At 32.5% G+C, this 27,519-nt stretch overlaps 1 protein-coding gene across 1 annotated transcript in view; it reads left to right on the top strand.

Moving 5' to 3' along the window:
- Positions 1–21,672, top strand: part of LOC118744930 (ice-structuring glycoprotein) — a gene marked incomplete in the record, with an annotated part of 581,188 nt that extends 559,516 nt beyond the window's left edge. Inside the window, 3 exon segments of the mRNA XM_036478369.1 lie at positions 6,845–7,126; positions 13,076–13,117; positions 15,732–21,672. Coding sequence (XP_036334262.1) covers positions 6,845–7,126; positions 13,076–13,117; positions 15,732–18,542 — 3,135 coding nt within the window.
- Positions 21,673–27,519: the final 5,847 nt, after the last annotated feature.

The following is a 27,519-nucleotide window of genomic DNA, read 5'->3' as shown; positions in this document are numbered from 1 at the left end:
TTTTGGAAAATTTTCTAAAAAAAATTAAGTCACCCCAAACAGAAGAATGATAAAAAAAAAATAGTTTAAATTGGAAATAAATTTAGAGAAAAATTAATTTCAATTGAAAAGTATGTTTGCCTTAAGTTATTACATGAAATCAAAAAATTAACATTTTTTAAAAAATATTTAGAAATTTATCTAAAAAATTTAAGTCTCCCCTAAAAGAAGATAATGAACATTTAAAAAAAATACAAAAAAAAATTTGTTACATTTGGAAAAAAAGTTTTAAGTGTAGATGGTCAAAAGTGGACTTACCAATTTCAACAAAAAGTAGTTGTCGTAAATAGAAAAAACATTGTTCACTTAAACTGCTTTCGTGAAACCGGCAAATATAGGAGAATTCCTTTGAATATAAAACTATGTATGGGCATAAAAAGATGCAATTTTGGAAAAGTTTTAATTTTTGGAAAAGTTTTAATTTTCGCGGTAAAAAAAATATTTTTTTACTTAAATTGCTTTCGTGAAACCGGCAGTTAAAGAAAAATTCTTTTAAATATAAGGCTCTATACGGGCAAAAAAAAAATTCAATTTTGAAAAAGCTACAATTTTTACGAAAAGTTTTATTTTTGGGAAAAGAAAAAAATTAAGTCTGCCCAAACAGGAGATAATGAACAATAAAATGCAATTTAAATTGAAAATAAACTTACAGAAAAATTTATTTAAAACTAAAACTACTTAAAAAAAAACTGCGCACAAACACTTATTATTTACCCCCAAAAATGCAAATAGGGGTCATAAAAAATCGCTAGTATTAAAAAATGGTAAAATTAACGATTAGGTATTATTACTCCTGAGGAGTAAAAGATTTTTCCTAAAAGAAAATTATTGATTTTCAAGAACTCTACTATGGTATACTACATTTCAACGAAAAAAAATAATTATCGCCAATTTAAAATACATGAAAAGCTATTATTTGATATCAAAATAAAAAAACAGGGGCATAGTTTTTTTCCGTATAGAACAATCCTAGGTGGTGAGAGCATGAAAATTCCGACGTACGTACACAACACAATAAATCAATAGAAAACTATAGTTACTTCAAACTGACTATTTATTAAACTAAAATTTAATGGGCGACAAAACTGCCTGCCCAAAAAATTCCAAAACCTGATTAGAAAGATGCAAATGTATTGGTTTTCTTCACTTTTGATCAAGCTTTAGGAATTCTATTTTTTGTTTTGGTTGTAGTATTAACCATACATATTTTTTATAAATAATTTGGGGAAATGGCGAATAGATTGTGAACAATTCTCATACATAAAAACTAAACATGAACCAAAATCTAAAAATTAACGAAATATCTAAATAACAAGCCAGGTGTAGAAATATCACAAGCCTTATACTAACCTACTCTTTTTAAACAAAATTTCAAATTAAGCAAGGCTAAGGTTTCTCAAATAAGAAAAAACCTATAAAATCAAGAAGTTTTGCGAAAAAATATAGCATTTTAAAGCAATTGAAATTAAATAGTAAATTTCTATTGCCCAATTCTGAAAAAAAAAAATATTTGAAAAAACCATAAATATACCTAATAAATATCATATTTCCGCCCTAAAATCAACTGTTAATTTATTTAAGTAATATAGGAGCAAAAATTCCAATCGAAACAAGACCAACTAAAAAAAATAAAAATATTTTCAATGTTGCTACAAAATTCACTTAAGATGCAACACCGTTTTTTAAGGTTACTAAAACTCAACAATTATCATTATAAGTAATAAAATAAGACTATAAATATATGTTTTTTTTAACTTTTACACAGAAAAGAAAAAACTCAAACAAAACCCAAGAAGTACAAAATTTTCTGTAAAATATTTTCAAAGTAGTTAAGTAATAATTAAAGAAATGTTTCACTTTTTTCTGCGTTTTTTATTTAATAAACTACGAGAATTATTTTAGCTGCAACGATGCATCGGTAGGTATTCAGCGAAAGAAAACTAAAAAGGCACCACAGATATATGGCCAACCACATGAAATTGGCAGCAAAAAAAAAAAAAAACACTTGAAAAAAATCCGAAACAAAACCAATGCAGAAAACCCTTTCATCGCGAAAATCACAGCAAATTTGTTCAAAATAATTATTGCTCATCAAGAAAAATTATTACGAAAAAATTGCCAAATATTTTGGTAGTTAATTTATTTTACTTAAGAAACATTTTTTTTTAAGTTGACATATAAACTTTTTTAATTTTTTTAATATGAAAATTCATTTTTTTTATGTTATGTATCTATATGCAAAAATTACTATTCTTATACATTTTTTATGCTCACGTTATGCTTTACTTAAATATTTCAATTTGTTTTATATTAATTTATATTACCTTGAATATATTGTAGGTATTTTTTCAACACCTCTGAAAAATATGAATGTGTGATTAATGCAACAATCGGCAAGCAAATTGGTATTTATAAAATAAATTGGCTCAACAGACTAAACAGCCAAGTGAGATAACTGCGACTTAAAGGCATATAACCTGGCCAAATACAGGATTTTGTTGTATCAGAAAATAATTTCGTTTATTTTTTTTTATACATTCGAAATAAATTACGTGAATTTTTTTAACAAAAAAACACAGTTTAAAGAATCGCAAGATTTTTAAATTATAATTTTTCTTTTCTCTAAATATTTTAACACATTTACAACTATATACACACACTACGATTTTTAAATATGTTTACTATTTATACTTATGCTTATGTATTTATTTTATTTTTTCAAAGCTTAAAGATACGAAAAATTGATAGGTTAAGCATAAGTTAGCTTTTAAGCTCAGCACACGCCATTTATGCAGCTTTTAAGCTTTATTACTATTAATTCAATTCATTGTGCAATTACTGACTTGTCAAGCACTCACTTCTAACTTAAAACTCATACATATATTCATGAATATATCTAAAACAAAAACACCTACATAACATAACCACCTTTAACCAAATACATGAATACTGAATCAAATACATTTTACTACAATTTATAAATGGCTTTTATAAAACTAAAAAGATAAGTGTTAATACCGCCGTTTAGCTTTTTTTACAAAAAGCTTTGCTTTATTTAAAGCTTTTTATTGAAAAAATCATTTCCTAAAAGCTTTTTACTGCAATTTTTTAACAATTTATTCTAACATTTTACTTGGTATTTTTTTAATTGTACATTATTTAACATTTGTATGAAAAATATACATTTTACTTTAAAAGCTTTCGATGAAAGCCTAGGAGCTTTTACACTCTTGAAATTCACGATTGATGAAATGTAATTTAGGTATCGCGAATAACTACCCTTTAGGCATTTCATTTATGTCGCTACTTTGCAGAATTAAAGTAAACTACAGCAATATTGCTTTCCTTAAAGTTTAAGAGCTTTTTATGTACCTGTATCTATTCTGGGATCTTAAGAAGCTTTCACAGCCATTCACAATTAAGTATGGTACAGGATGCTTTCCCCCTACCATAAATATTTGAAATCTTTGAGAATGCCTATTTTAGGTATGCAGTAAGCATTTAAATCTTTTACAGTTGGAACTTTTTCATATTTTAGTCATTAATATTGTAGGACAAGTTTTCCATTATTTATAATTTTTTTATTTTTTTGTTACTTCGACTCTTGCAGTTCGATTATTTTTCATTTAATCAAAAGAAGAGGATTGCTTCAAAGTGTTGAATTACAATTGGAAAAACATCTTGGCACCAGTGGAAATTTAGCAAATATAAGATTTTTCGAGTTAGATCTCAAAGAAATAGTCCAACTTGGAAGTGAAAAAAGAAAACTAAGAATCCGAATATCATATGTTGAGATGATGCTACCTCATCATTCTCCATACAGCCGGCTTAAGGTGATGTCGAGCTTCAGCGCATGCACTCCAATCAGATAATATCCGGTTAAATAGAACTCCCACCAGTAACGAGAGATCTGACTTATAAAATTTCAAGAAGTCTCCCTATTGCCGCCGGTTAATTTGTGCCCAGAAGGTTCTAGCCTTCTTGCATATCAAGGTTTTCATCCAGCATTGCCTAAGCTGAGTAAATCCCACAATTCCAGAAGTAAACAGCTTTTTGCCCCAACCCTTTCCTTCGTCGACAACAATTCTTCAAGAGCGCCCAATATCTTCGGCCATGCAATTGCCCACGATTTCGCTTTGGCTTGAAAACCCAAAAGCTTTATAGCAATGAAATTTGTTGGCATCGAGAGAGGTCAGGCGTTTCCTTACCGTTTTCGAAGATACGATAAAACAGCCAGAGGCCCTAATTGCCGCCTGGCTATCTTGGAATGTATTACCATTGCAAGTAATCCGAATGCGGCATCCCTTATTGCACCTAGCTCTGCTTGGAAAACATTACCCAAACATTAATCCGGGAGCCTAAATTTGAAGTTGTGGAGTACACCTCCATCTATTTTGCCCTACAAATTCTATCGATCCACTAAAAAATTCACAGGCCCATTATTTCAGGTACTTCATCTTATACAGTCCTCTTTAGATGATATGTGGGAAGTACAGGGTGTTTTAGCGCTTTCTTTGAAAAAGCGTTATGTCATTAGCATGGGCAGTCACTTTTCTCCAAAGTCTTCATCAGATCGTCGACCACAGTTGTGATAAGATGACTGCCTCTTATGGTGTATGATTCCTATAGAAACTAACTCAAGTTCTATGAAATCTAGATCCAGATCCAGATCCCCTAAAGCGATTAGGTACTGCAAAAATAACTAGTAGAAATGAAGAGGCGGCAAAATATATTTAACAATTCCTGTTCAGTGACACATTTCTACTTTATCGTGGCCTAAGGAAGCAATGAAATTAATTCCTTGCGCAATGGCTGACAAAAGGTCGAAATTCGGTTGGGAAAATGCAAGATTTTATAAAAGTTCTTATGAAATCTTAAATACAAATAGATTGCTAAAGAAAAATTATAATTATCGAATTACTGATGATAGACCGCAATCAAACGAGGAAATAACTTAACCATGATCCATTAGCGTCTCCTTAGGGTTTTATAAGTTGATCATCCCATATAGAGATATTTAACTAATTTTCCATACACTTATTATTGTATTCACAGTTTGAGATCTAATTGCTCTAGCTTATTAAAATTATTTTTATTAATAATGCATACATAATTTCTTATACATTTTTTTAATAAAAGTTCATTTTAAATTTTAAGTACATCAAATTGAAAAAATATGTATCAAAAACAAAAGTTAAAAACAACAAAACCAACAAAAAATTTTTTCTTTTTTCTTTTATTTTTTTCATTTCGATTTCGATTTACTTCCTAATTTCCTGAAACCATAAACACGCGCGCGCCCACGGCACTCATATACGTGCATATTATATGTATGCTTCGTTGGATGATGGTCTGCGAACAAAAAACAACTCTGCACGCACGCGCACTTTCATTTCATTCAATACATAAATACATGTACGCACTCACACACATACACACTTGCACAAACTTTTAACAACTGTTGCTCGCAATTTATAAATTTTCTTTATACACAAACAAAAAAAATCATAAATTTTTGTGAATCATAATCATGGACTGAATAAAATAAAATTCAATAAAATGAAAATAAATAAAATTGAATTAAAAAAATCAAAAAAAATTTTAAAAATAAAATAAATTAAAATAAAACCAAAAAACTAATAAATATCGCATCGACAAAATTGAATGTATTGAAAAAAATCAATTCATATTTTCTTATAATATTTTTACTTAATATTTTTCTTTGTTTGGAAAACGTGTTCCTAAAACATCTGAACTTAAATCTTATTTAATTTTTTAATTAAATTTGTTTTCCACTTCAAATGAATTAATAATTTTTTTTCCAACAAATTTTTTACTTATTTTCCAATTTAAATTAATTCAAACAATTTATTAATTTTCTAAATAAATATCGAAAAATAAATTGTACTTTTATTACTTTCACTTCTTAATAATTCTTTTTTAAATAAAAATAAATAAAATATCGACTTAAATAATAAATATTTTTCAATATGTCGACACGTTTAAATGCAAAACTTGGATTTCAAAACAAAATATATATTTTTTACAATTTTTCTAAATAATCTACAAAAATAATTAATATGAATAAAATGTGATATTTTCAAAAAAAAAAATTTAAAAACAATTAATATTTTCTCTCAACACGTTTTCACTTTATTTCATTTGAAAATTTTTGTTTCTAAAAAATTTAAATTTAAAATTTATTTTGCTTTCACTACATGGAATTCGTTAATATCTGATTGTTAATTTTGTTGATCCCTTTAAAACGAATTTCGTCCAAAATGCAATTGTGCTTAATGAACTGAAATAATTTTTGCTATTTATTGAACAACTTCCAAAAATAAATACAAAAAACAATAATTATGACATTGAAAAATGACTACCGTTTGCACATGCAACAAACAACAACAAATAACAAAATTAAATTTTAACACACCAAATTAATTGATGATTGTCATTGTGCTGACCATGTGTTATTAACGGACATTTTAAATTTTATTTTTGCTATTTTCGACCGCAAATCAACCATAAAATTACATTAATGACACAAATAAAAAATTAATTTAATAACTTATTATAAAAACGCGTACTTTTTACATGCGAAAAAAAACAATAATTCAATCATAAATCCCAAAATTGACAACCAATATGGCATAAACAAATTCAACAAAACGACTATAAATCACTTGAACGCACAATCACACACTCTCACGCACCTACTGTCACATTTACATACTTTTCCATTACCTGCACCCTAAATTGCACACACCTGACTTTGACGACACAACAACAATAACCACAACAGCACCATCATTCGACCGCCACCATGCAGACGTCCGCTGCCGTTGTCGCCGCTGCAGCCGCCGCTGCTCAACAGCAGGCCGCCCAAGTTCAAGCCGTCCAGGGTACATCGCAAACGAATGCCGCCAATGCTGCCGCCGTTGCCGCTGCTGCTGCGCTCGCCATGGGTGCGAGCGCTGCTGGCGGCGGTGGGGGCGCTGGCGCTCATCATGCGCAGCATCATCATCATCATCAGCTGGAAGTGGGCAAGAAACGTGCCGCCGCGGACAATGACATGTTGCAACTGGTATTTGTTCTTCTTCTTCTTCACTTTGTGTTCTTTATTTTTCGTTGTTTTGTGTTTGTTTCGTTGTTTAAAATAGTTACTTATGTATTTGTTCGTACTACTGTGTTTGTGTTCATTTCTTTTGCGTTGTTTAATTGATTGATTTTCGAGGAAAAGCAAGTTTTACTGATATAAACAAAACTTACTTATTTAGTTAAAATATAAAAAAATGGAAAAAATATTTTTCATAACTCTTTTTCTCACTCTTTAACTAGTTTTTATTGTTATTTTTTAACCAGAATTAAAATTATTTTGCTCTAACCAATGATTACACAATTTTTAAGCTAGTTTGCGCAATCTCGGTTAAATCTGACACCATTTATATTTCGTTAACATTTTTTATTTTAAATTATTTTATAGAAATTCTTAAAAACAAAGCTTCTTTAATGTGAAACACTTTCATTTCAAGCTCAATTTTGCTTACATTTAATTTGCTGCCTGGTGTGTACACCGCATTATCTACAGACTTTCCTGCTATGCATGCTTTAACGCTTGTATTAAAAAAAAAATACGCAAAAAACCAAATAGAAGCAATTAGAGCTTTTTAGAAGTCTGCTTAAAAGCTTGCCTTATACATGTCTACATACATATGTCAAATCAAAAATTATGAAGGATCTTCAGCTTCCAGAGCTTATAAAAATCTTTCAGGCGCGCAAAACTGAGCTTTCTAAATGTGCCCAAAGCTTTAGTTGATCATGCATTATCGCATTGTTGAAGAGTTTTTCTTATGGAAGCTACTGACTAAAACAAAAATATATTTTAAACCTTTTTACGGTGATAATTGTTATGTGGTAAGCTTTTGCTGTTGATTAAAGAAGCATTGAAATAACTTGCGAGCTAAAATGACTGCGAACTTCTTAGTAAAACATGAGTACAATCAAATAAAACCACCACGCACTTGTTTAATATGATAACTTACTCCGAAAATCGTGGGCTTTTATAAATTTTCACAAAACTTGCAAGTTATTGCAAGTTGCCAATATGGCAGCTTTTAAAAATCTTAAATCCGAAGTTTCCGCACGCGAAAGCTCTAAAAAGTGACGCGATTGCTTCAATTAAAAGATTCACATAAACGGCGCATTTTGATTTCTTAAAAAAAAAATAAAAACCCTTTAAATAATTAATTTACGAGACTTTTTGATTATAAGAAAATGTAAGTAGATCAGGGGCAATCAGAAAGAACCTGTTACTCAGTGCACTTCCATGTAGCAGTGCCGATCAGCAAGAGCTTTTACTACATGCACGCCCAAATACAATGTACGTACATATATTCCACGGGAGAAGCTTTCCAAAGCTTTAAATAAATTTTGTAAGGACGCGCACCGAGTAAAAGCTTTCCTTGCTCGTCGCGGTTATAAAACGTACAGAAAACTTTGGAACGCTGCTCACAGGGGTTATTTTGGACTTGACGACAGTAAACCAGAGGTATTAAAAATATCGAGCTTTCGAAAAGCTTTTTTATTTCCAGCTAAAATGTTTATTTATGAATAAATACAGAGCAGAAAATTTCGAAAAACCTACTAAAACAAAAACCTACATAAAAACTAAGCATTTTTTTTAATTTTTTTATAGCAACAGCTCGCATTGAACTCCGATTAAAGAAACTTTTGATTCTTCTGCAAAATTGAAAATATTCATTAAGAAACGCGCCTCTAAGAAAAATCCCTGTTAAACAGATGTTTTTAAAATCGAGGCGAGCAGAGAGTGCTTTTACTGTATTTATGCGCGCGCTCATATTAAATCTCCGGAAAGCGTTAGAGAGTTCCGGAAGCGGGCGTTGTTCCGAGCATCACTAATTTAAAATTTCGTTTGGGCTTTCGAAAAGTTCCGCGGACATAAATTAAGGTGCATATTAGGGTTGTCCTTAAAATAAATAACATAAAATATCACATCATTGACACCCCTTTATTTTGTTCAGCGTACGAAATGAAGACATACACGAAATTTCAAATTTTTTTAACAAATTTTTAGAAGTCGTTACAAGGGTTTGAAAAATTTAGATTTTTGTAAATCGCAAAAATTCAATAAAATGTACATATGAATAGAATAAGTTTCAATACGCTGAGCCATAGCTGGTCAAAGTCAAAATTTTTAAACTTTAATAGCGACTCTTGAATTTTTTTGTTTAAATATTTAAGTTTTCCTGGTTGTCATTTTTTTTTGTACGTAAATAAAGAGGCCTCATATACTATTTTGGTGTTGATATTTCAAGGACCGTCCTATTGCATAATTATAAGTAAGCAAGCTCGATTTTCATGATACTTAAGCAAGTGATTAAGTGCAATTTTTAGTCTTTTTATCTATTTCTTTTTTTTTTCAATGGTGCAAAGCGTTCGCCCTGAGTGAAAAACAGAAAACGGAAAGATATCAACCTCATATTTAATTATTAGTAGAAAAATGCGAACATACCAACGTACATACTAAGAAGTTCGATTATTCGCCTTTTTTCTAAACCGGTTTTCGAGTTATTCGAAAATTTACAATTTGAAAAAAAACAATACTCGATATTGAAATTGAGAAAAAACCGGATAAACCAGTTTTATTTTAGATAGTTTTCACACAGTGAAAATGCTTATCTCGGTATGAAGTCATGACCAAAAATTAAAATAAGACTATTAACGGTAAAGATAGCATTTATTTCGAAAAGAGCACAGCCAAATACGTGTAAATTTTTTTTAGATAAAAATTCGAAAAGCCTTGGAAATTTCGAAAAACTCAAAACCTTTATTGAGAGGTCAAGATTTGTATCAAATGAAAAGAAATCAGTTTATTCGATAAAACAAAGGTCTGGTTTATTCGATATTCGAAATATCAAGGTTTTCAAAAAAACCGCCTATATGTAGATATCAAAGAACAGTGGAAACCGGTTTAAAAAAGCCGAGTCAACCTAGTACTACATAAATATGTACTTGAATATATACTGTGTTGACGAATGCATACGTATTTATTTCTTGTAGTTAATGTATACCTCATGCAGTATATCAATCAATTTTTGATAGTCATCTAAATCAGTCTGATTTCAATCAATCAAATTGCCTTATAAGCAACCCCCTATTTATGGCTCCTCAGTCTTCCCAATTCCCATGTACATATGAAGTAGTTTGGACAAGCAAAAAACGCGTGATAACGCGCATTCGGAGCGACAAGTTTTAATGTTATTGATTAAGAAATATGTATGTACATGTAAGTATATTAGGCATATAACTTCCAAATGTACCTAAATACATTTAGATGCAAGCATACATACATCATACAAATTTAGTGAGGCAAGTGTTGGCTATAGGGCTAATTAAACGGTTGTTGGTCGCCAGAGCAACAAGAAATTAAGAATTAACTGCAAAAAGCTCGTATAATCTATAGAGGTTAAAGTGAAATTATTGTATTTTAAGGATCAAACTTAAGCAATTAAGATACCCAAAAGTTAACTTCGATTAAAAATCAAACCTCTAATAAAAAACAAACTTAATGAAATATTGAGCTTTAAATCTTTAGTGTTAGCCAGAGTTCTTATAAAGCAATTAAAAAAAGTCGCCATGAATATATCTATAGCAGTCACTACCAAAAAATAGCTTTTTGTGGGCTTTTTAATATGGACGCGTACTGCAATAAATACTACATTACGAGGACAAACGATTTTGTTTGCTCAAAGAACAAAAAATAAAGCAACTAAAACTTTTTGAAAGCTTAAGGCTTTTCAAAAGGCAAAGCAGAAGATTTAGCTTTGTCATGCTTACGAAGATCGTCACCATTTACATAAAAAGTTGTCTTACATCTCGGAGCAATCGGCTCCTCAGCCATGTTTTAGAGAAGAAAGTGTTTTCTATTTTTCAAATTTTTTTGAATTTTTTGAACTTTTTTCACAACGTACAAAATTCTTTTATTGTTACTCACAAAATTTAGTGTACGATTTTTTTGTTAATATTCGCAATGCTTTACAAGCTAAAATTCTTTTGTTAATTTTGTATTAAAATCTAGCTTATACTTTAATACAAAATTAACAACAAAAAAAAATTAAGAAAAATCTGCAAAGTTCCAGCAAAATGGCAACATCTTTAATACGACTTTCTAAAAACAATTCAGGTAAGCAGTTCTATAGCCCATTAAATTTTAGTGCAATCCGCGTTAACTTTTGAGAATTTTCGGGCTGACTGTCCTACGCATTTTTTTTTTCAATATATGTAAAGTATTTTCAGAACAAAAAAAAACGTACACTCAATTTTGTGAGTAACAGCATATTGCACTTACGCTAATTTCTCCCTAAGAAAAAAAAAATGAACTGTAACATATGATAAAATATATTTAGTTTTTGGCGTAACTATAGGGGTTATAGCTACAATATTTTAGCAGGCGTTACATTGTGCGGTGTAGAATAAATTTTCTTCAAAAAGTAAAATTCGAAAAAGTGTCACATACGATAACTTTGCGCAAAGATGTCAATATAATTAGCTTTTTATTGACGAAAAAGTCCTTGGTGTCCAACCTTGGTCAAAAAACTTCAAAAATCGTTACAAAAAATTGACTCTTCTGTAGATTTCATATGGGCTCGCACAGCGTAAAAGATCTCTCGTGGCATGTCGAAATGAAGTAAAGCAAATGAAGGAGCCCTTTTTCCTTTAAACCAAGCTTTCGAAAAACTCAAGTGAATTTAAAAAAAAAAATTATTTTCTTATATATACATATCTTTGTCCGCGAACACTAAAAGTTCAATCCCCTTAAAACCTAAACAAGCTTCCATTTTATTATATATAAAAGTTAAAGTTAATATTCCAAAAAGCTCAAACGTATTTCTATATAAAAAAGGGATAGTTAGCTTTATTTTAAGATTGCAAGCATAAAAGCTTTTAAGTACAGAAAGTTACTTAACAATTTCCGTAAAACCTAAACAATTTTCCATAATTTTTTAATACTTCAAAGCTAAGGGCAATAGATATTTCGAAAAGCTCCAACTGTTTCCATTTAAACAAAAAGCATAGTTTGCTTTATTTGAAGATCGCAAGCTTAAAAGCTTACAGAGTACAGAAAGTTACTTAAGTTCACTTATTTTTTGTTGCTTTATTTTATTTGCTGGCACATAAAGCAAAAATAATGTAAAACAACATTCCTGCATAAATATCTATAAATTATAAAGCTTTTATGAGCAATAAAAAAATTTGCTAAACAACAAAACAAACAAAAAATAAAGCACTTGCGCAAAATGTAGCACACTTTTCATAATCTTAATTTTTTGTTTAAACTTTTATTTCTTTTAAACACAACACAGCAATAGAAATTAAAAGCTCAAAAAAGTACCTTCAAATTGTATACCTATTTATTAGTTTACGTCTAGTAAATAGCTAGTTTATAACGACCAAATAATCTTAATCGTTCTTAATTGCTCATCATTATCACTTAACTAATTTCATCTGTTTTTTTTTTTCTTTCTGTGTATTCTTTTCTTCCACAACCTTCGTTTGCATCATTTGCGTTTCTACATAATGTGTGTCAATATATGTGTTTTAAACATCAACAAATCAATACTCGATAAAAATAAAATTAAATAATAATAATAATAAATCTGCATCGTATACTAACAACAATGAAAAAAAATAAAATAAATAAAAAAAAACCTAATCACAACACCGCCTTCTCAATGCCTTCCAACTACTTATTCGCCTACTTGCCTACGCAACCATCATCACCACCACAACCACTATCTCACCGCAACCACTGTCTACTACCTCTACTACTTCAAAATGCAACTCTGCCCGCAACTACTGTTACCACTACAACTAATTTCTACTTCAACCAATCCATCCGCTACTCTGCGCCTTCTATTGTGCCAACAATGCGGCTGTATGCCTTTATTCTACATTTTTTCGAAAACAAAAAAAAAATTACGACACTTGCATTTGCCAAAACCACCAAAAATAGATGGATGTTAAAACGGTTGGTTCATTTTACTATGAAAATTTCGTAAGTACTAAAACCGCATTTTTGTGTACCTTTGAAACTCCTACCTATTATACCTTTTCTACAAATCAATTTTGCTTCACTCTTTGAAAACAAAACAAAAAAACAATAATATTTACTTTCTTACTCTTTCAAGTTTTACGAAATTTTATTTGGACTCTTTAAATGCATGCATGATTATTTAAAAAATAACGAGCACCTTCGTAGATATAATTTAAATAAAACATTGACATGTTTAAAGAAATTACAATAACAATTCCTCAACATAAACTCGTTTTAAAGCTTTTGAGTAGTACACAAAGCTCAAGCTATTTCCTAATTTATACAGAATGCTAGTTTTCAAATGAAATCAAATTAGCTAGGACTCTAAAGAAAGCTGCTGAAAGCATACATATTTACATATTTATTAATAAAGCTTTGCATCGTTCTCATTCTACATCCTAATAGATTTTCTATATTAACGCAGAAAAAATAGTAGAGTTAAGCTTTAAACCGGAGATGAGAAACGCCTCACCCGCGGGCAAAGCTCTCTTAAACTTGCTGTATTTTGTATAGACGCGTGCAGAGTGAAAGCTCTCTCCCCCCCCCTTGCTTCTTTAAGCCAGTGTTGGCCAGTGAAAGCTTTTATTTTGTGTTAGCTGTATGCAAATTGTACAGAAAGCTTTGGCACACGAGCCTATGAAGTGGCCAACATTGCTTTAAGAAGATGCAAATCGTAAAAGCTTTCATTGAGCTTTTAATCTTGTATCTCTTTTTCAATCCTCACTTTTTTGGCGATAAGAATTAATGTTTGACTATACGTCAAAGGACAACTTTTATTGAACAAAATCTGTTCTTAGATTAAATTTGTTATTGGTTAGCGTTAACCAGTGCTGGCTACTCAGATCTTTTACCCATCTAAAGTACTCTTAAGGGTACATAAAGGTATTTTTTATTTTTTGTAAATGGTGAAAATGTTGTAAATCTTTTAAAAATCAAGAATATCATAGAGCTTGATTGAAGCCTGTGGCTCTGCATCCCTTCAAACATCAAAGTAAAATAATGCCTCCGCTTAAAGCTGATACTTGAACCATACTTACCCTTTTTGTTGCCAAATTTCAAAAGTTTTTGCAAAGTAGTAGTCTTAACCCAACAAAAGCATAGTAGAAATTCGCTGTTTACAAAATCAACTCTAAAAGCTTATCTTTTTAAAAACTTGTAAACTATAGTTTATGGCCTCGATATTTAGAATATGCATAGCCCAATTAAAATTAAATTAAACTAAATGCCTCGAAGAAGGCACTGTTATCAAGCCAGAGCTTTTAAGTATTTGAAAGCTTCCTTGCAGCTTTTATTTTTGTTGGCAGTATTTACTATTTAAATAAGCGTTTGCATTCGAGAGCTTTTATTTTGCGCCTGCCCCACGTGTGCCTTTGATGTAGATAAATGTGATTTACATCACTCGCGATCAAAACACGGCACACGAGCGAAGCTGTTTTATAAGTTCACGTACACAGTGAAAGCTCTCTTTGATCGCAACTGATTTAAATTTAAATGCCTAAGCAAACTCTAGGTCCTTTTTCTTTAAGCGCAGAAAAGCCGAATAGCAGACACTTACAACAATTCTGAGCTTTTAAAGTTTACAGAAGAAATTGTAAAAGACTAACAAATGTGGCTATTTTAGCTTAAATTGAAATTTAAAAACTTGTAACTCTCCATATTTTTTACCGTAATTAAAAGCAATAGTACAACTTTTCCTGTAAACTTTTAGCTTTTGTGTATATGTTGCACTTATTACATGTGGAAAGCTGTAGCGCATACGTTTTTAATTCGTTGCTTATTTTTTATGAGTTTTCTCAAAAGGAATTAATAGTTTATTTTTTTTTTAATTTTGTTAGCATAATTCAAAATGAACTTAAAAAGCTATTTGCTAAAGTTTTAGAAATACATGTCATTTCTCTGTATACCCTTTATTCTTTCAGAAAAAAAGTGCTTTGCCCGTTTCGTGGTTTCGTTTTATATTATTTATTTTTTCAGTGAAATTTGGGAAAGTTTTTGAAAATCGTTTCATTATTTTAATATATTATTTGCTCTTCCAATAATGTTGAACTCTCCACGCTCCATTTAATCGCTTTTGGATTTCCGTTTTAACTTTTAAAAAGCTTTTCTCTGCTTAAAAAGCATTTTTTTCTTAAAGTATTATTACTATTATTCTTAGGTTTCTTTCAGCATCTAGCTTTGCTCTTCCAAAAAGCTCTAATTTTTCTCAATTTATTATTACGCATATGTTTATTACTTTTTTTCACTTAAAAAATTATTCGTTTACACCTCGTATACTATTCATCGCCGACTGCACACCACCAGCATTTTTTTTTTTTTTTTTAATATTTTTTAATGTCCATACTCGTAGATGTAGCGTAAAGCTCATATCGCTTTTATGTATAAGCCTCTGCATAAGCTTCGAAGTTACACTTTTAGTCAGTTCGTAAGCTAGTTTAGCGTTACTGTTTATTGAAAGCTTTTATTAAACTCATAATCAAATTTCCAAAAACAAATTCATTAAAAATACTTTTTTTATTTTCCCACTTTCTCCCGTTTTCTGTCTCTCTTTCCCTCTTTCTTTGCTTTTTTTCAACAGGCTTTCTCCGGCATGGTTCCGTTCAAGCGTCCCGCTGCCGAAAAATCCGGTATTCCAGTGTATCAGCCCGGCGCGACCACCTACCAGCAACTCATGCAACTGCAACAGCCGTTCGTACCAGTGTCATGTGAGTACCAATCTCAAAATGGTGGGGCGCCATTGAGCGCCACTACCAGTACTTCTACTTTGAGTACTTCTACTACTTCTACTACTACTACTACCAATATGAATCCGTATAATGCTACTACTGCAACAGCAGCAGCACAAGCAACCGCCGCCGCCGCCGCAGCAGCAGCCGCCAGTACAACAACAGCGGCGGCCTCATTATTAGGTGCTAGTATTACAACAACACAACAACATCACCTCCACCACCACCAACAACAACAACAACAGCTACACAACCAACACTTGCAACAGCAGCAACAACAACAACACCAGTTGCACTTATTGCCACCACCTCCACCATCCTCTGCAATACCCTCAACAACAACAACCGCCACATCCAATTACCATTCACACCATCATTACAGTAGCAATAGCACCCTGTATAATAGCAACAATAATATAAATAATAATCATGACAATAGCAATTCTAGTGCCCTAACACCCCCTACCTCAACCTCCCCTCCCTCCACAGCAAACAGCACGCACCACTACTCATCCATGCACACAGAATCATTGCAAACAACACCACCACCCCTAAATGAAAACCGTACAGCAGCAGCAACAACAACAAATACAGCAGCAGATGTTAGTAGTTTGTATGAGACAAGTAGTAGTAGCGTACACATGCAGGCTAGTAATAACGGTACAGATGTGAGTAGCAATGGCTCGTCGTCGCCACCGCCACCAGCAGTGTCCTCCTCGCCGACGGCAACAGCAGCAACAATTTCGTCAACGTATTTACCATATGGCAATGGCGATAGTAACATGGCTAGTAGCAACAACAATAACAATAATGTATTATATGTGAATAATAATATTTTGAGTAGTGGTAGTAATAAGTTAGCGCCCGCCATGACAACAACACCACCTACAGCAGCCACCGCAGCAGCAACAGCGGCAGTTGAATGCGACAGTGAAGACATCGCTGGCGACGGCATCAATGCGGCTACTACGACCGCCACATCGGCAGATATAGGCGCTAGCATAACAACAACAACGACTACAACTGCTGCAACTGCCACTGCTGCTGCTGTGGGTGAACACACTATAGACACCACAAAAACAGCAGCAACCACATTGGCACTAACCCCGCAAACGGACAATGCTAGCACATATAGAAGTGATAGAGAAGCTAGCGGGGATAGCAGTTACAACAGCAACAAAAGCAGCATCACTAATAGCTATAGCTACAGCAAGTACACGTACAATGCTTCCGCTAACCAATACAGCGTCGCCAATTCGCCGGTCAAGTACACCACACACAAAGCGTCAACGGCCGCTAGTACCGCCAACGACTTGGCTTACTCCGCATACGCCGCTTACGCTTCACAAGCACAAGCACACGCTGCACAAGCCGCACATGCGTATGTTACAGCCGCCTCCTCTTATCCGTCCACCAGTCTTTCGAATGGCGCGCACGCCGACTCGCAGTCTTACAACAGCTACAGTGGCTTGAACGGTCACGCCACCTCCACTTCATCCACCGCCGCCACTGGCATATTGCCCACACCACATTCGGTTGCCTCCACGGCTGTTTCCGCCGCCTCAGCGGTTGCCTACCAGCATGCCCAACAACAACAGCATCAGCAACAACAAATGTTGCGTCTCTACAACCAGTACGCCGCGGTGCCCACAAGCGTGGCCACCTCGTACGCCAACCTCCTGGCGGCTTCTCATGGCGGCTATGCCACACCCACAACCACAATGGCGCACATGTCCGCCGCGTCCGGCATGACTGTACCATCGTACGCATCAGCGTATGGCATTACGCCTTCATCGGCTGCTGCCACTGGCACACTAACACCCACTTATGCCTACAGCGCCTACGGCAGCGCTACGCCTACAGGCTATTATGCCGATGCCAGCGCTCTTGCCAAGGAGGCCGCACAAAAGAACTATATTAATGCGATGAAGATGGCCGCCGCTGCCAACGCAACGGCCTTGAGCGGCAAACCGCTTACCGCTGCTGCTGCTGCCATGCCAACCGCAGCCAGCTATGCCGGCCTACAATTGGGTAAAGCCTACATGACCGCGCTGCCAAGTAGCGCCAATGCCATAGCTGCCCATCAACAACATGCCGCGCTACTGCAGCACGCCGCACATGCCCAACAGGCGGCACAGTCTCAGCAGTTGGCTGCCGCTCATGCACAGCATGCCGCATATGCGCAGCAGCTGCAGCGTTCAGCCCTGTCGGCGGGTTCGCTGCCCAATTCGGGCATGTCGACACCTGTCGGTACGCGAGTGCATACACCCACACCAGGCACCGCAGCTGCAGCAGCCGGTGGACTACTGACACGACCTTCTTCCGCTGCTGGCGGTTATATTAGCGCAGCTGCGGCGCACAATGCGCTGCGTCCTCAGGCTATGCAGCTGGCTGCCGCACCTACAGCCGCCGCTGGTAATCCGCAATATGCCGCTGCCGCCGCTGCGGCTGCAATGCAACAGCAAGGTTTCTTTTACCCAGCTGGAATGATGGCTGCGCCGGCAGCCGCCGCTTATCCATATGCGGCTATTGGTGCCATGCCAACTGGTCTACCAACGGCGGCGGGTATGCCAGCCGCGCTGCCTGGTATGGCCGCGGCGCCGGGCAGTGCTACAGGCAGTGCCATGGTGTTGAACCCATACAAGAAGATGAAGACATCGTAAAGTGTCTTCCGAGGAGGCGGAAAAGCGCATATGCATCGTGAGCTTCAGAGACTTACGAAACTAACGGATATGACAAACTTACTTGTTAGCTGAGTCTAACAGAAAACCGGCAAGGTGCTGCGTTGCAACTTTTTATGAGAAAAAGCTTGGCAAAAGCTTTTTGCAGCGCCTAGTCGTAGCACTTGTACTTAAAAAGTTACTTAAGCGTACTTTACGAAACGAATAGTTGGACTTTCAAACGAAATTTTTTTATATTAATATTTAGTGCCTATTTTTCGGGTATAACCTAAAATGACGAGCTATCGAAAGCTTTGTACAGCCTATGTGATGGAAATAAATTAATAGAGATTTTAGAGAAAAACTTAACAACGACAAAATGCCACTTGCAGTGAATCTATAATTCCTGAAAATAAAACTAAACGCCGCTAAGCTTTCGCACTAAAAAAATGTGCTTTTATTCCGTGCTTTTTTACTCCTTCGTCTTTTACTCCTGCTTTGCTAACAATTTGCACTCAAAAGTGCTCATGAGTTTCTGCATAGCGCTGAAAGCTCTACCTTAAAAGCTTACACGTGAAACATGAAATGAGATTTGCAATAAAAAATAAATTTAAGTCACACACCTTTTCAAAGCTTCTCTAAGTAGAATGACGTTGCCATAAAAAGGTATAATAAATGAGCTACTTCGGCAGTACTTGTTTTAGTCTTGGAATTTCCATTTTAACTTTTTATTGCATATGTATGCTCACAACAAATTTTGTGTTTGTGAATTATTTCTCTGCCTTATTCATGCCATTTAACCGAAATAGGTTATGTTTATGTCGAAAGTTCGATATTGCCATTAAAAATTTAAAGTATAGAACACGAGCTTTCGCAAAAGTTCAATTCTAGAGAAAAAAAAAACAAAAAATAAACAACATTTTTTAAATTAGTGCATTTTCATTGTTTTTTTAATTAATTTTAGGCAAGCTTAGTAAGCTCAGTTAGAGTAGGAGTAAAACATAAAAATTAAAAAAAACAACGATAAGCACAGCAAACGATACACTGTGATAGCTTTTTGAAATTTCCAAGCATAATGAGAAAAAATGCGAGTCACGTAGGTAAACACAAGTTTAAAAAATTTTTAAAACCATAGCGAAAGCTTTCCGAAGTTTGTAGAGTTGTAGTTGTAAATGATATGTTTAAATTTTCGAAACAAATTAGTTTGGCAGAACGATTCAAACAATTTGAAATTAGCATTTAAATTACGTTAAGCTTTTGATTAAGGAAATTGAACTTGAATGAAGCTTTCACTTTCACATGACATTAGTACGTTAAAAATATGTGCTTAGCTGTGAATTAAGTTATTGCGTATCAATTTGTTTTCGTTCCTATAAAGCCATGAAAAATATACCTACATAAAAAGAATTGGGGTTTTACATGTGGTTCCTAAAAAAGCTTGTTACACCACTTAAAACTTAAGAAAACTGGTAGGAGATAAAGCTACTAATATGTAGATACATAGGTATGCATAGAGTTAGCTATGGTTAAACTAGAAGAGAAATAGTCTTAGTTACGTATCACCAACGAAGTAAAAGAATCGAAAATTAATAGTAACGAACGCCGTGCTTCAGTGTGTACAACATAGATCGGAGCGTTTGAAGAAGTAAAATAAATAAATAAATACAAATTAAACAAAAAGGTGGCGTTGTATTGGTAAGCAGAAGTTGTTGACGTTGTAGCAAACATACGCACCCGAAACCCAGTGGAAGCTGTTACGCTACAAGCACATTATACACCAAATTTAATATTAGAGCTTGGAGGAGTGGATGAAAGGGAGTTAAAAGTGAATTAGTTATGTAAATCATTGAATGAAGGTAATTGAAAGTCTTCAGCGAAATTACTATTGGGAGACCTTTCACCTCATGAAAGCGTGGAATATGTGCTTTGAGCAACTCTTTTCGTTTGCGCTCCTTTTCAGCCGCTCTTTCGCGCTCTCTATTACTTGAGCACTCACTTTAGTTGTTATTTAGGTAAGCAACCCTCACTGCGGTTGTTTTGATAAAACTTTTTCTTTTTGCTCTTTTTTGTTTGTTTATACAATTACTTACAAATAATCTACATAGTTAGCTGTAAGTAGTGTGGCTTACTATTAGCCTATTTGGTGCTGTGTATTATCCACAGGCACTCGAATTCGTTGTTGTGCTCTCTTATGTGCTCTCACTTTTATTACACTCATATCTTCTCTGTAAGCTCCTAATTATTTGAATTAATTCAGTATAAAGAAAAATTCAGTTCAAACACTGCCTTTACTAGTACATAGAAACACAAGGAAGTATTTTTTTTTTTAATTAAATGTTGTTTTGAAAATATTTCAAGATTTCTTCGTTTTGTTATGTCACATTCAAGTAATTTATTTAATTTCCATCGTTCAGCTGTTCCTTTAACTAACTTTAAATACAGATATCCTATATAAGTACATACATACATATGTACCAACAACTACAATATGCAACGAATATGACGTAAATGAAGCGCTTAGTAGCGCGCGCTCTCTCTGTGTCTCTCTCTCAGTTGCTATACGCGGTCGTGCGCATTACACTGCAAGAAATGTAAGACACTTGCGTGTTATTATCGTAGTTTTTAATTTGTTTCTATAGAGTAGTCAGATATTTTAAAGCATTACATTTAAATTTGTGGTAGTTTTGCCTTAGATATTAGATTATAGTGTAGGTGTTTATAACGCAACTTTTGTTAAGTAATTATTTTAAAGAGGATTTCATAATAATTTAAGCATTTTAACTTGTTTTCTCGCTCGCTAAAATTTCGTTTGCTAGTTTTTAATTGAAGTTTTTTGCGTATTCTTTTTTTTTATAATAATTTTCTAAGTGTTTGCTGTATACGTTTAAATTGTGTATTGAACCTATGAAGAGAAATTGTTAAAAATGATTTTGTTGTTAAAATGCTAACTTTTACATACTTAGATCTCTTGTGATTATTATGCGTAATTTTCTTGTAATATTTTTTTTTACTTTATTTAATATAATAGTATTTGATTGACCGTTACTACCTTAATATTTTGTGTCAACTTAAGTTTTTGCTTAGTTTACAAACCAATGAAGTCCAGTGTAATTTGTGTTATTTACTTTGCTGCCTACATAATTTTTAGGATTACATTACTATTTGCAATCATTTTAAATGTATTTTTTGTTGCAAAGTTAAAGGATGATGAAGAGAAAAAATGCTGCGTATGTTGCCAATTAAATTTAATTTAGTTCTACATTGTTTTACAATTTAAAAGTAATTTTATTATAGTTTTAAAAATATCACTTTAGACTAGCTTAGTTTGCTTTCCGCCAAATAAAGCATTACCCACTCTTTCTATGCGCACGCGCTCTGGCTGATGTCATGCCCACTTCTATTACTCCTACTACGCCTAGACTACTGTAGCTACTCGGACATAAACTCTCACCAATCAGGGTACTTAAATAGCTTTTATACTCATTGTACTCACGCAGACTTTGTTGACACGCCAAAGCTTTCACACATAAAAAGCTCTTACATGCGAAAACCTATACACTTTCATACGGAGAAACTTTTGCACTCATAAGCTTTCATACAGAAAAGCTTTTACACTAGTAAGCTTTCACGCTCGAAAGCTTTTACACAGAAAACCTATTAAACTAAAAATCTTTCACACACACTATGTCTCGCAGGCTGTTTTGTTTTTTTTTTCAGTGAAAGTTTTTCCAACAGCGTTTTTTTTATTTACGCTTTCACTCACCTTCTCTCTCTCTGTCTCTATTTCCTCTCATTGCTTCTCTGTATTGCATACTCATTCAATGTTACTCTGTTTTCATTAAAAATACACTACTTGAAGACTACATAGAAAAGTATTTTCTACTACAAAAAAAAAAAATTGCTAACCGCAGACTTATATGAAAAACCACACTTTTGAGAAATAATACTGCAGAACTTTAAATCTAAAAACCCAACACAGTAAAAAAAAACAAAATGTGCAAGTTTGTAAAGTAACAAAAAAACTATTCATATTTATATGAAGCAGAGTTGTGGTAGATTATCGAAGCAGCTCGTTGGCTAACTATTTAATATCTGGCTATTATTTAGTGCCAAAATATTATATTTAAATAAATACAACCTACTTATAAAACTTATGCTAAAACGAAAATTTGTTGTATTTGTTAGCACATGCTAAATAATTTCAAAAATGTATGCTCTTTTTGTCTGTTTCCCTGAATGTAATATTATTTTATTATAGTTATTAAACATATACATATATCTATGTATTTATGTTTATTTATTTTTTTAACTAATAACTACAATCTTTGTATCATTGTTAGTCTCGCCTTTTTCTCGTCTATTTGGGAACAAAAAAAATATTAATTACATTTGTTAGTTTATTACTTAAAAAATTATTATACATTTAAACATTTTACTGACTATTGTTATTATTACGTACATACTACCTACATGCGTATATTCATTGCTATTGTAATTTTATGTTTTAAATAATTGTTTAATTCATTTGTGAAACCAACTTGGAAAACTTGAATATATAAATACATATAAAATTTTGCTTAAAAATCTTATTGGTATTTTTTGTTCGGTTGCTTAATATTAAAATTTCGAAAACGCTATCCGTTTTATTAGTTAATAATTGATTTTTTTTCTGAAAATCATACTTTTTATTTGCGGCAGAAAAAATTAGCAAACTATTCTACTCTCGCTTCTCTTGCTTATTCTCTCTCTTTCTCTTACGCACACGCTGTTTTCTACTTTGCAGGTTTATCAAACTAAAAGCTTCTTCAAACTTGTTCTTTACATTCATTCGTTCGTGTGTGTGTGTGTCTTTCTCTCTCTCTCTCTCTCTCTCATAATTAAGTACGCTAAGTTTCGTGTTTTACGCTCTTCGTATTCTAATTTAAGCACAAACTTAATAGCTCTTTTCTTGATGGTCGTTTTATGTATCATTATCGTGTCTCTGTTTGCTCTCATTTATTTTATTTTAGTGCCTTAATTTTCATGCTCCCTGTTTCATATATCATATTCAAGTATCTTCCTTTGATGGTGCTCATTTCATCCATTCACAAATTATTTCCTATTAGTTACTTTTATTATCTTCGTTTATTATCTTTCGTTTAACAAAGCTTGAAGTTCTTGGCTCATTTTGTGTGCCTTTTGTAAGCTTTTCTCATCCTCATTTCAGTCGCTCGATTGGCAGAGCTTTCATTCATTCGCTTGTTGCTCTCACTAAAGCTTGTTCAATTAACCTCTTTTTTATAAGTTTCTCAAAAATTTTAAATTACAAATTATTGTACTTCTTCCAAAACGTAAAAGTGCTTATAAAAGCGTATTAAATGCTTTTTACTAGACATACATATATGTATACTTTAAGCCCCGATTCAGCCAAAATTTAGACATATATGTTAATTATCAAATTAAAGCTAAGAAAAAGCTCTTAGTAAGCATCGTGTGGCTCTGAGCTTTTAGAAGTTCAAATGGTTCCGTTGATACTAATGCATCAGCATTTATTTATGATCAACTTCTACTTGCGATAAAGTTTTAGGTATAACGTGTCTATAAAAATCTGTAAAATGCTAAAAAGTAGCCGACTACATTATGCGCTTCATTGTTCTTAGCGTATTGCTTTGAACTATTACTCTAAGGACATAGACTTTCGGAGAGCCTTTACACCGTGCGTGTCCAAAACAGTCACAAGCAAAATATATTTCTCGAGGTAAGATTTTTAAAGTTTCCATTGGATTTTATATGGACGCGCAGAGAATCTCTCTTTGACTTAGTACAGAAAGCTTTTTGTCCTCTAATAAAAAACATATATTTTATTATAATTCCTTACAGCTTTCTTGAAAACTAAAAGCTTGCAAGTTTCATAGTACTAGAGGCTTCTGAAAATAATTGAATTTTTAAACTAATAACAAAGCATTTAAGAAGCTTTAAACAAATTGGAGTGATTTTCAACAGAGCCAAACAAGTCTTTTATATTTTATGGTGGTTTTTTAATTATGAAAAACTATAAAATTTCATATATCTTTTTACAATATGACTTTCTATTGCTCGAAAAGTTTGTAAAACCTTAAAATTCTCTTAGCTTTGAAATTTCGATATTTTTAAAAAACTTCTTTACACTTTAGATTTTTCCAGCTTTTCTAGTTTACATACTTATGTGTATTTTTCATAGAATTTTTTCCCACTACACTGCGATGTTCTTATTTTTATTTTTATAATGTTTTGTGGATTTGAATAAAAATTTTAGAAACATTTTAATGAGACTATCGGTTTTTTCACCTGTACTGTTTTTGTTGTTGTTTTTTTTTTAATGAAAAATTTATTTTCTAATTTTTTACGTAATGAAATGATAAAAGATATAATGAAAACAAATTGAAAATTTAATATTTACAAAAAAATTGTTAGGGAATTTAATTGAGGTTTAACATTTTTGAAATATAAAATATTATACTCGTAGTGCAGAGAATATTTAAAAGTAAAAACAGCAAATAATACAAAAAAATACAAAAAAATACATACACATGTTACCATTGAGACTTAGAAAGTTGCGACATTAAGAGGTTTTTGAGATAAAAATTAAATATTGAAAAGAAGACGTCACTACCAAGGCATAACACTTATACACTATTTCATATACAAACATAAATATGTCACTATGTAAATATGTTTACATTAGTTTTTAAATAATTATTGAAAGCATAGGGCTTTTGACGTTGCTTTAAAAAAAAAAGTTTTAAAAAAATATTTATATTCACTAGAAATATTGGAAAAAATAGATTAACTAGAAAGAAATGTCCAACAAAATATTAGAGACCCAAGAAGCCCAAGTTAGCCGAAGGTAAAATAAAAATAAGAAAGTTCTACATATTTAGTCGTTCTTAAAAGTGTTGATATTAGAATTTTCTAAAGCGTAGAAACAGTTGCACTAAAAAAAGGATTAAATAATTTGAAAATGAGCAAAACGTTCAAAAATATGTATGTACACACATATTGTTTTTTTATTAATTTCCAATGGTTTTACATTTCGTGTAATTATATGCATACAAACAATAGTTGTTTTATTAAAAAAATTATAACTATTAAAAAATTCTTTTTTAAATTAGTTATGAAGCTATACTTTATTTTGCGTACAAAAAATTTGTTTTGTTCTTTCAAAGCTTTTTACCTTTATGCCTTTCATTTTCGCTTTTACTTATATATGTCAAGAGCTTTTTGTAGTAGCTTTTGCAGCTGATGCACTAAAAGCACAGACACACATGTAATCCAAACAAATTACGAAAGACAAAGTTACAACTACATTTTAAAAATACAAAAACATATAAACAAACCGGAATGTCAGTAGCAAAATACTAGGTAAAAGCTCCACAGTGAAAGCTCTACAAGAAAACCAGCTTTTTTTCAATTACGAACAACGAATACTCGATTTTTTAAATAAGTTCAAAAAGCTTAAAAGCATAGCAATGAAAAAGCTTGCTTTGGCATTCCAACCGATTTCATGGAAAAAGCTCAGCAACTAAAAATTTAAGAAATTAGTGAGCTCCATAAAACTTGTTGTCACCAGTAAGTAATTGTAATTAGAAACGAAAAAAGGTAAAGCCAGAGAAACCGAACTTTTAACTTTGTGAAGCTGCCAGGAAGGATTTTCCGTCATTCCATCTACAATTTGCTGTTTTGCCCTAGCAAAATGGCACTTCCTTTTCGTTCTCTTTATTTTGTGCTAATTTTGCTTTCCTGGAAAAAACTTTTGAAAATTAGAAAAAAAAATTATACGAAACTTCGCCAAACAAAGCTTGCAAAAAGCTCTTTACCATGATTTACGTTCTTAAAATAAACAACTTGTAACGTCAGTTAGTTACTTTATTGTAGAATTAAAATGAATTAATAACCGTCCATTCTTAAGATGAAAATGCTTGAATGTTGCCATAAAACAATTGATAAAAGCTTAAACATTTTTGTAAGGAACAATAATTTTTAATTTAAAAGTGGAATCGATTAATTTTTATGTACTTATGTAAATGTGCGACGCAATAAAGAAGTAGTAGTTTTTAGGTGCAGGTCAGGAATTGAAACCAGACTTAATAGGAAGCTTTGGAGATAACTAGCAAACGCTAAGATTTGAGGGGTATAGATTTAATGATGGCAATGAAATATGTATTGTAAATAAAAGTGAGGGATTTTTAGGAGTGATACTACTTATTGATATACTACTACCAAGCCAAAGGAGTATTTATGCATTTTAATGGGCGCGGAAGCGCGAGAGTTTGAAATGGTGACAGCTCTGAATTGCCTAATAGTAAAGCGCTATATATGCGTTGGGAAATTGGAAATTGTAGTTGGAAAGAATAGCGAGAGCTTCCAAAAAAGTGAAAGAAGGAAACGCTTAATATTGTATTAAAAAAGAGCGCAAACAACTAGCAACACATTGCACAGAAAAGTACTCAAAAAACATGAAAATTGCAGCAAAAAAAATTACAATAAAAAATTGCATGTGTTTTATGATTAAAGAAAACGTAATGAAAAAAATTCAAAATACACACATATAAACAAACTAGAACAACATTTAGAAGCAACAAAAAACATGCTTAATAAAACCGATTATATCATTTACAGCAACCAAACAAATTTATACGCGCAAAAATTTTGTTTGGGAATTAAAAAAAAAAAATCATCGTACTCATTATGTAATTATAACTACTTATTGCTGCTAATTAATTGCGTATGTTGCGTAACTGTCCATAGGTATCTCTTATCATTACACGCGATTTTCAGCGACACACACACACCCACCCATACATAAAGCACTTAAATACAAAGCCATACATACTCCTAAAAAGCCGGATAAATACACACATGCATATATACATAAATACAAATACTTTTATTGCCAGTTTTTGCAAATTTTTGTGATTCGTGTATATTTGATGATTACTATTGTCTACTATGTTTATTATTA

The sequence above is a fragment of the Rhagoletis pomonella genome, unplaced genomic scaffold (genome assembly GCF_013731165.1).
Source record: "Rhagoletis pomonella isolate Grant_MI unplaced genomic scaffold, Rhpom_1.0 Rhpom_scaffold_00008, whole genome shotgun sequence".
Taxonomy (NCBI): Eukaryota; Metazoa; Arthropoda; class Insecta; order Diptera; family Tephritidae; genus Rhagoletis; species Rhagoletis pomonella.
Note: the sequence above shows the minus strand (reverse complement) of the source record. Positions and strands in the feature narration are given on the sequence as shown.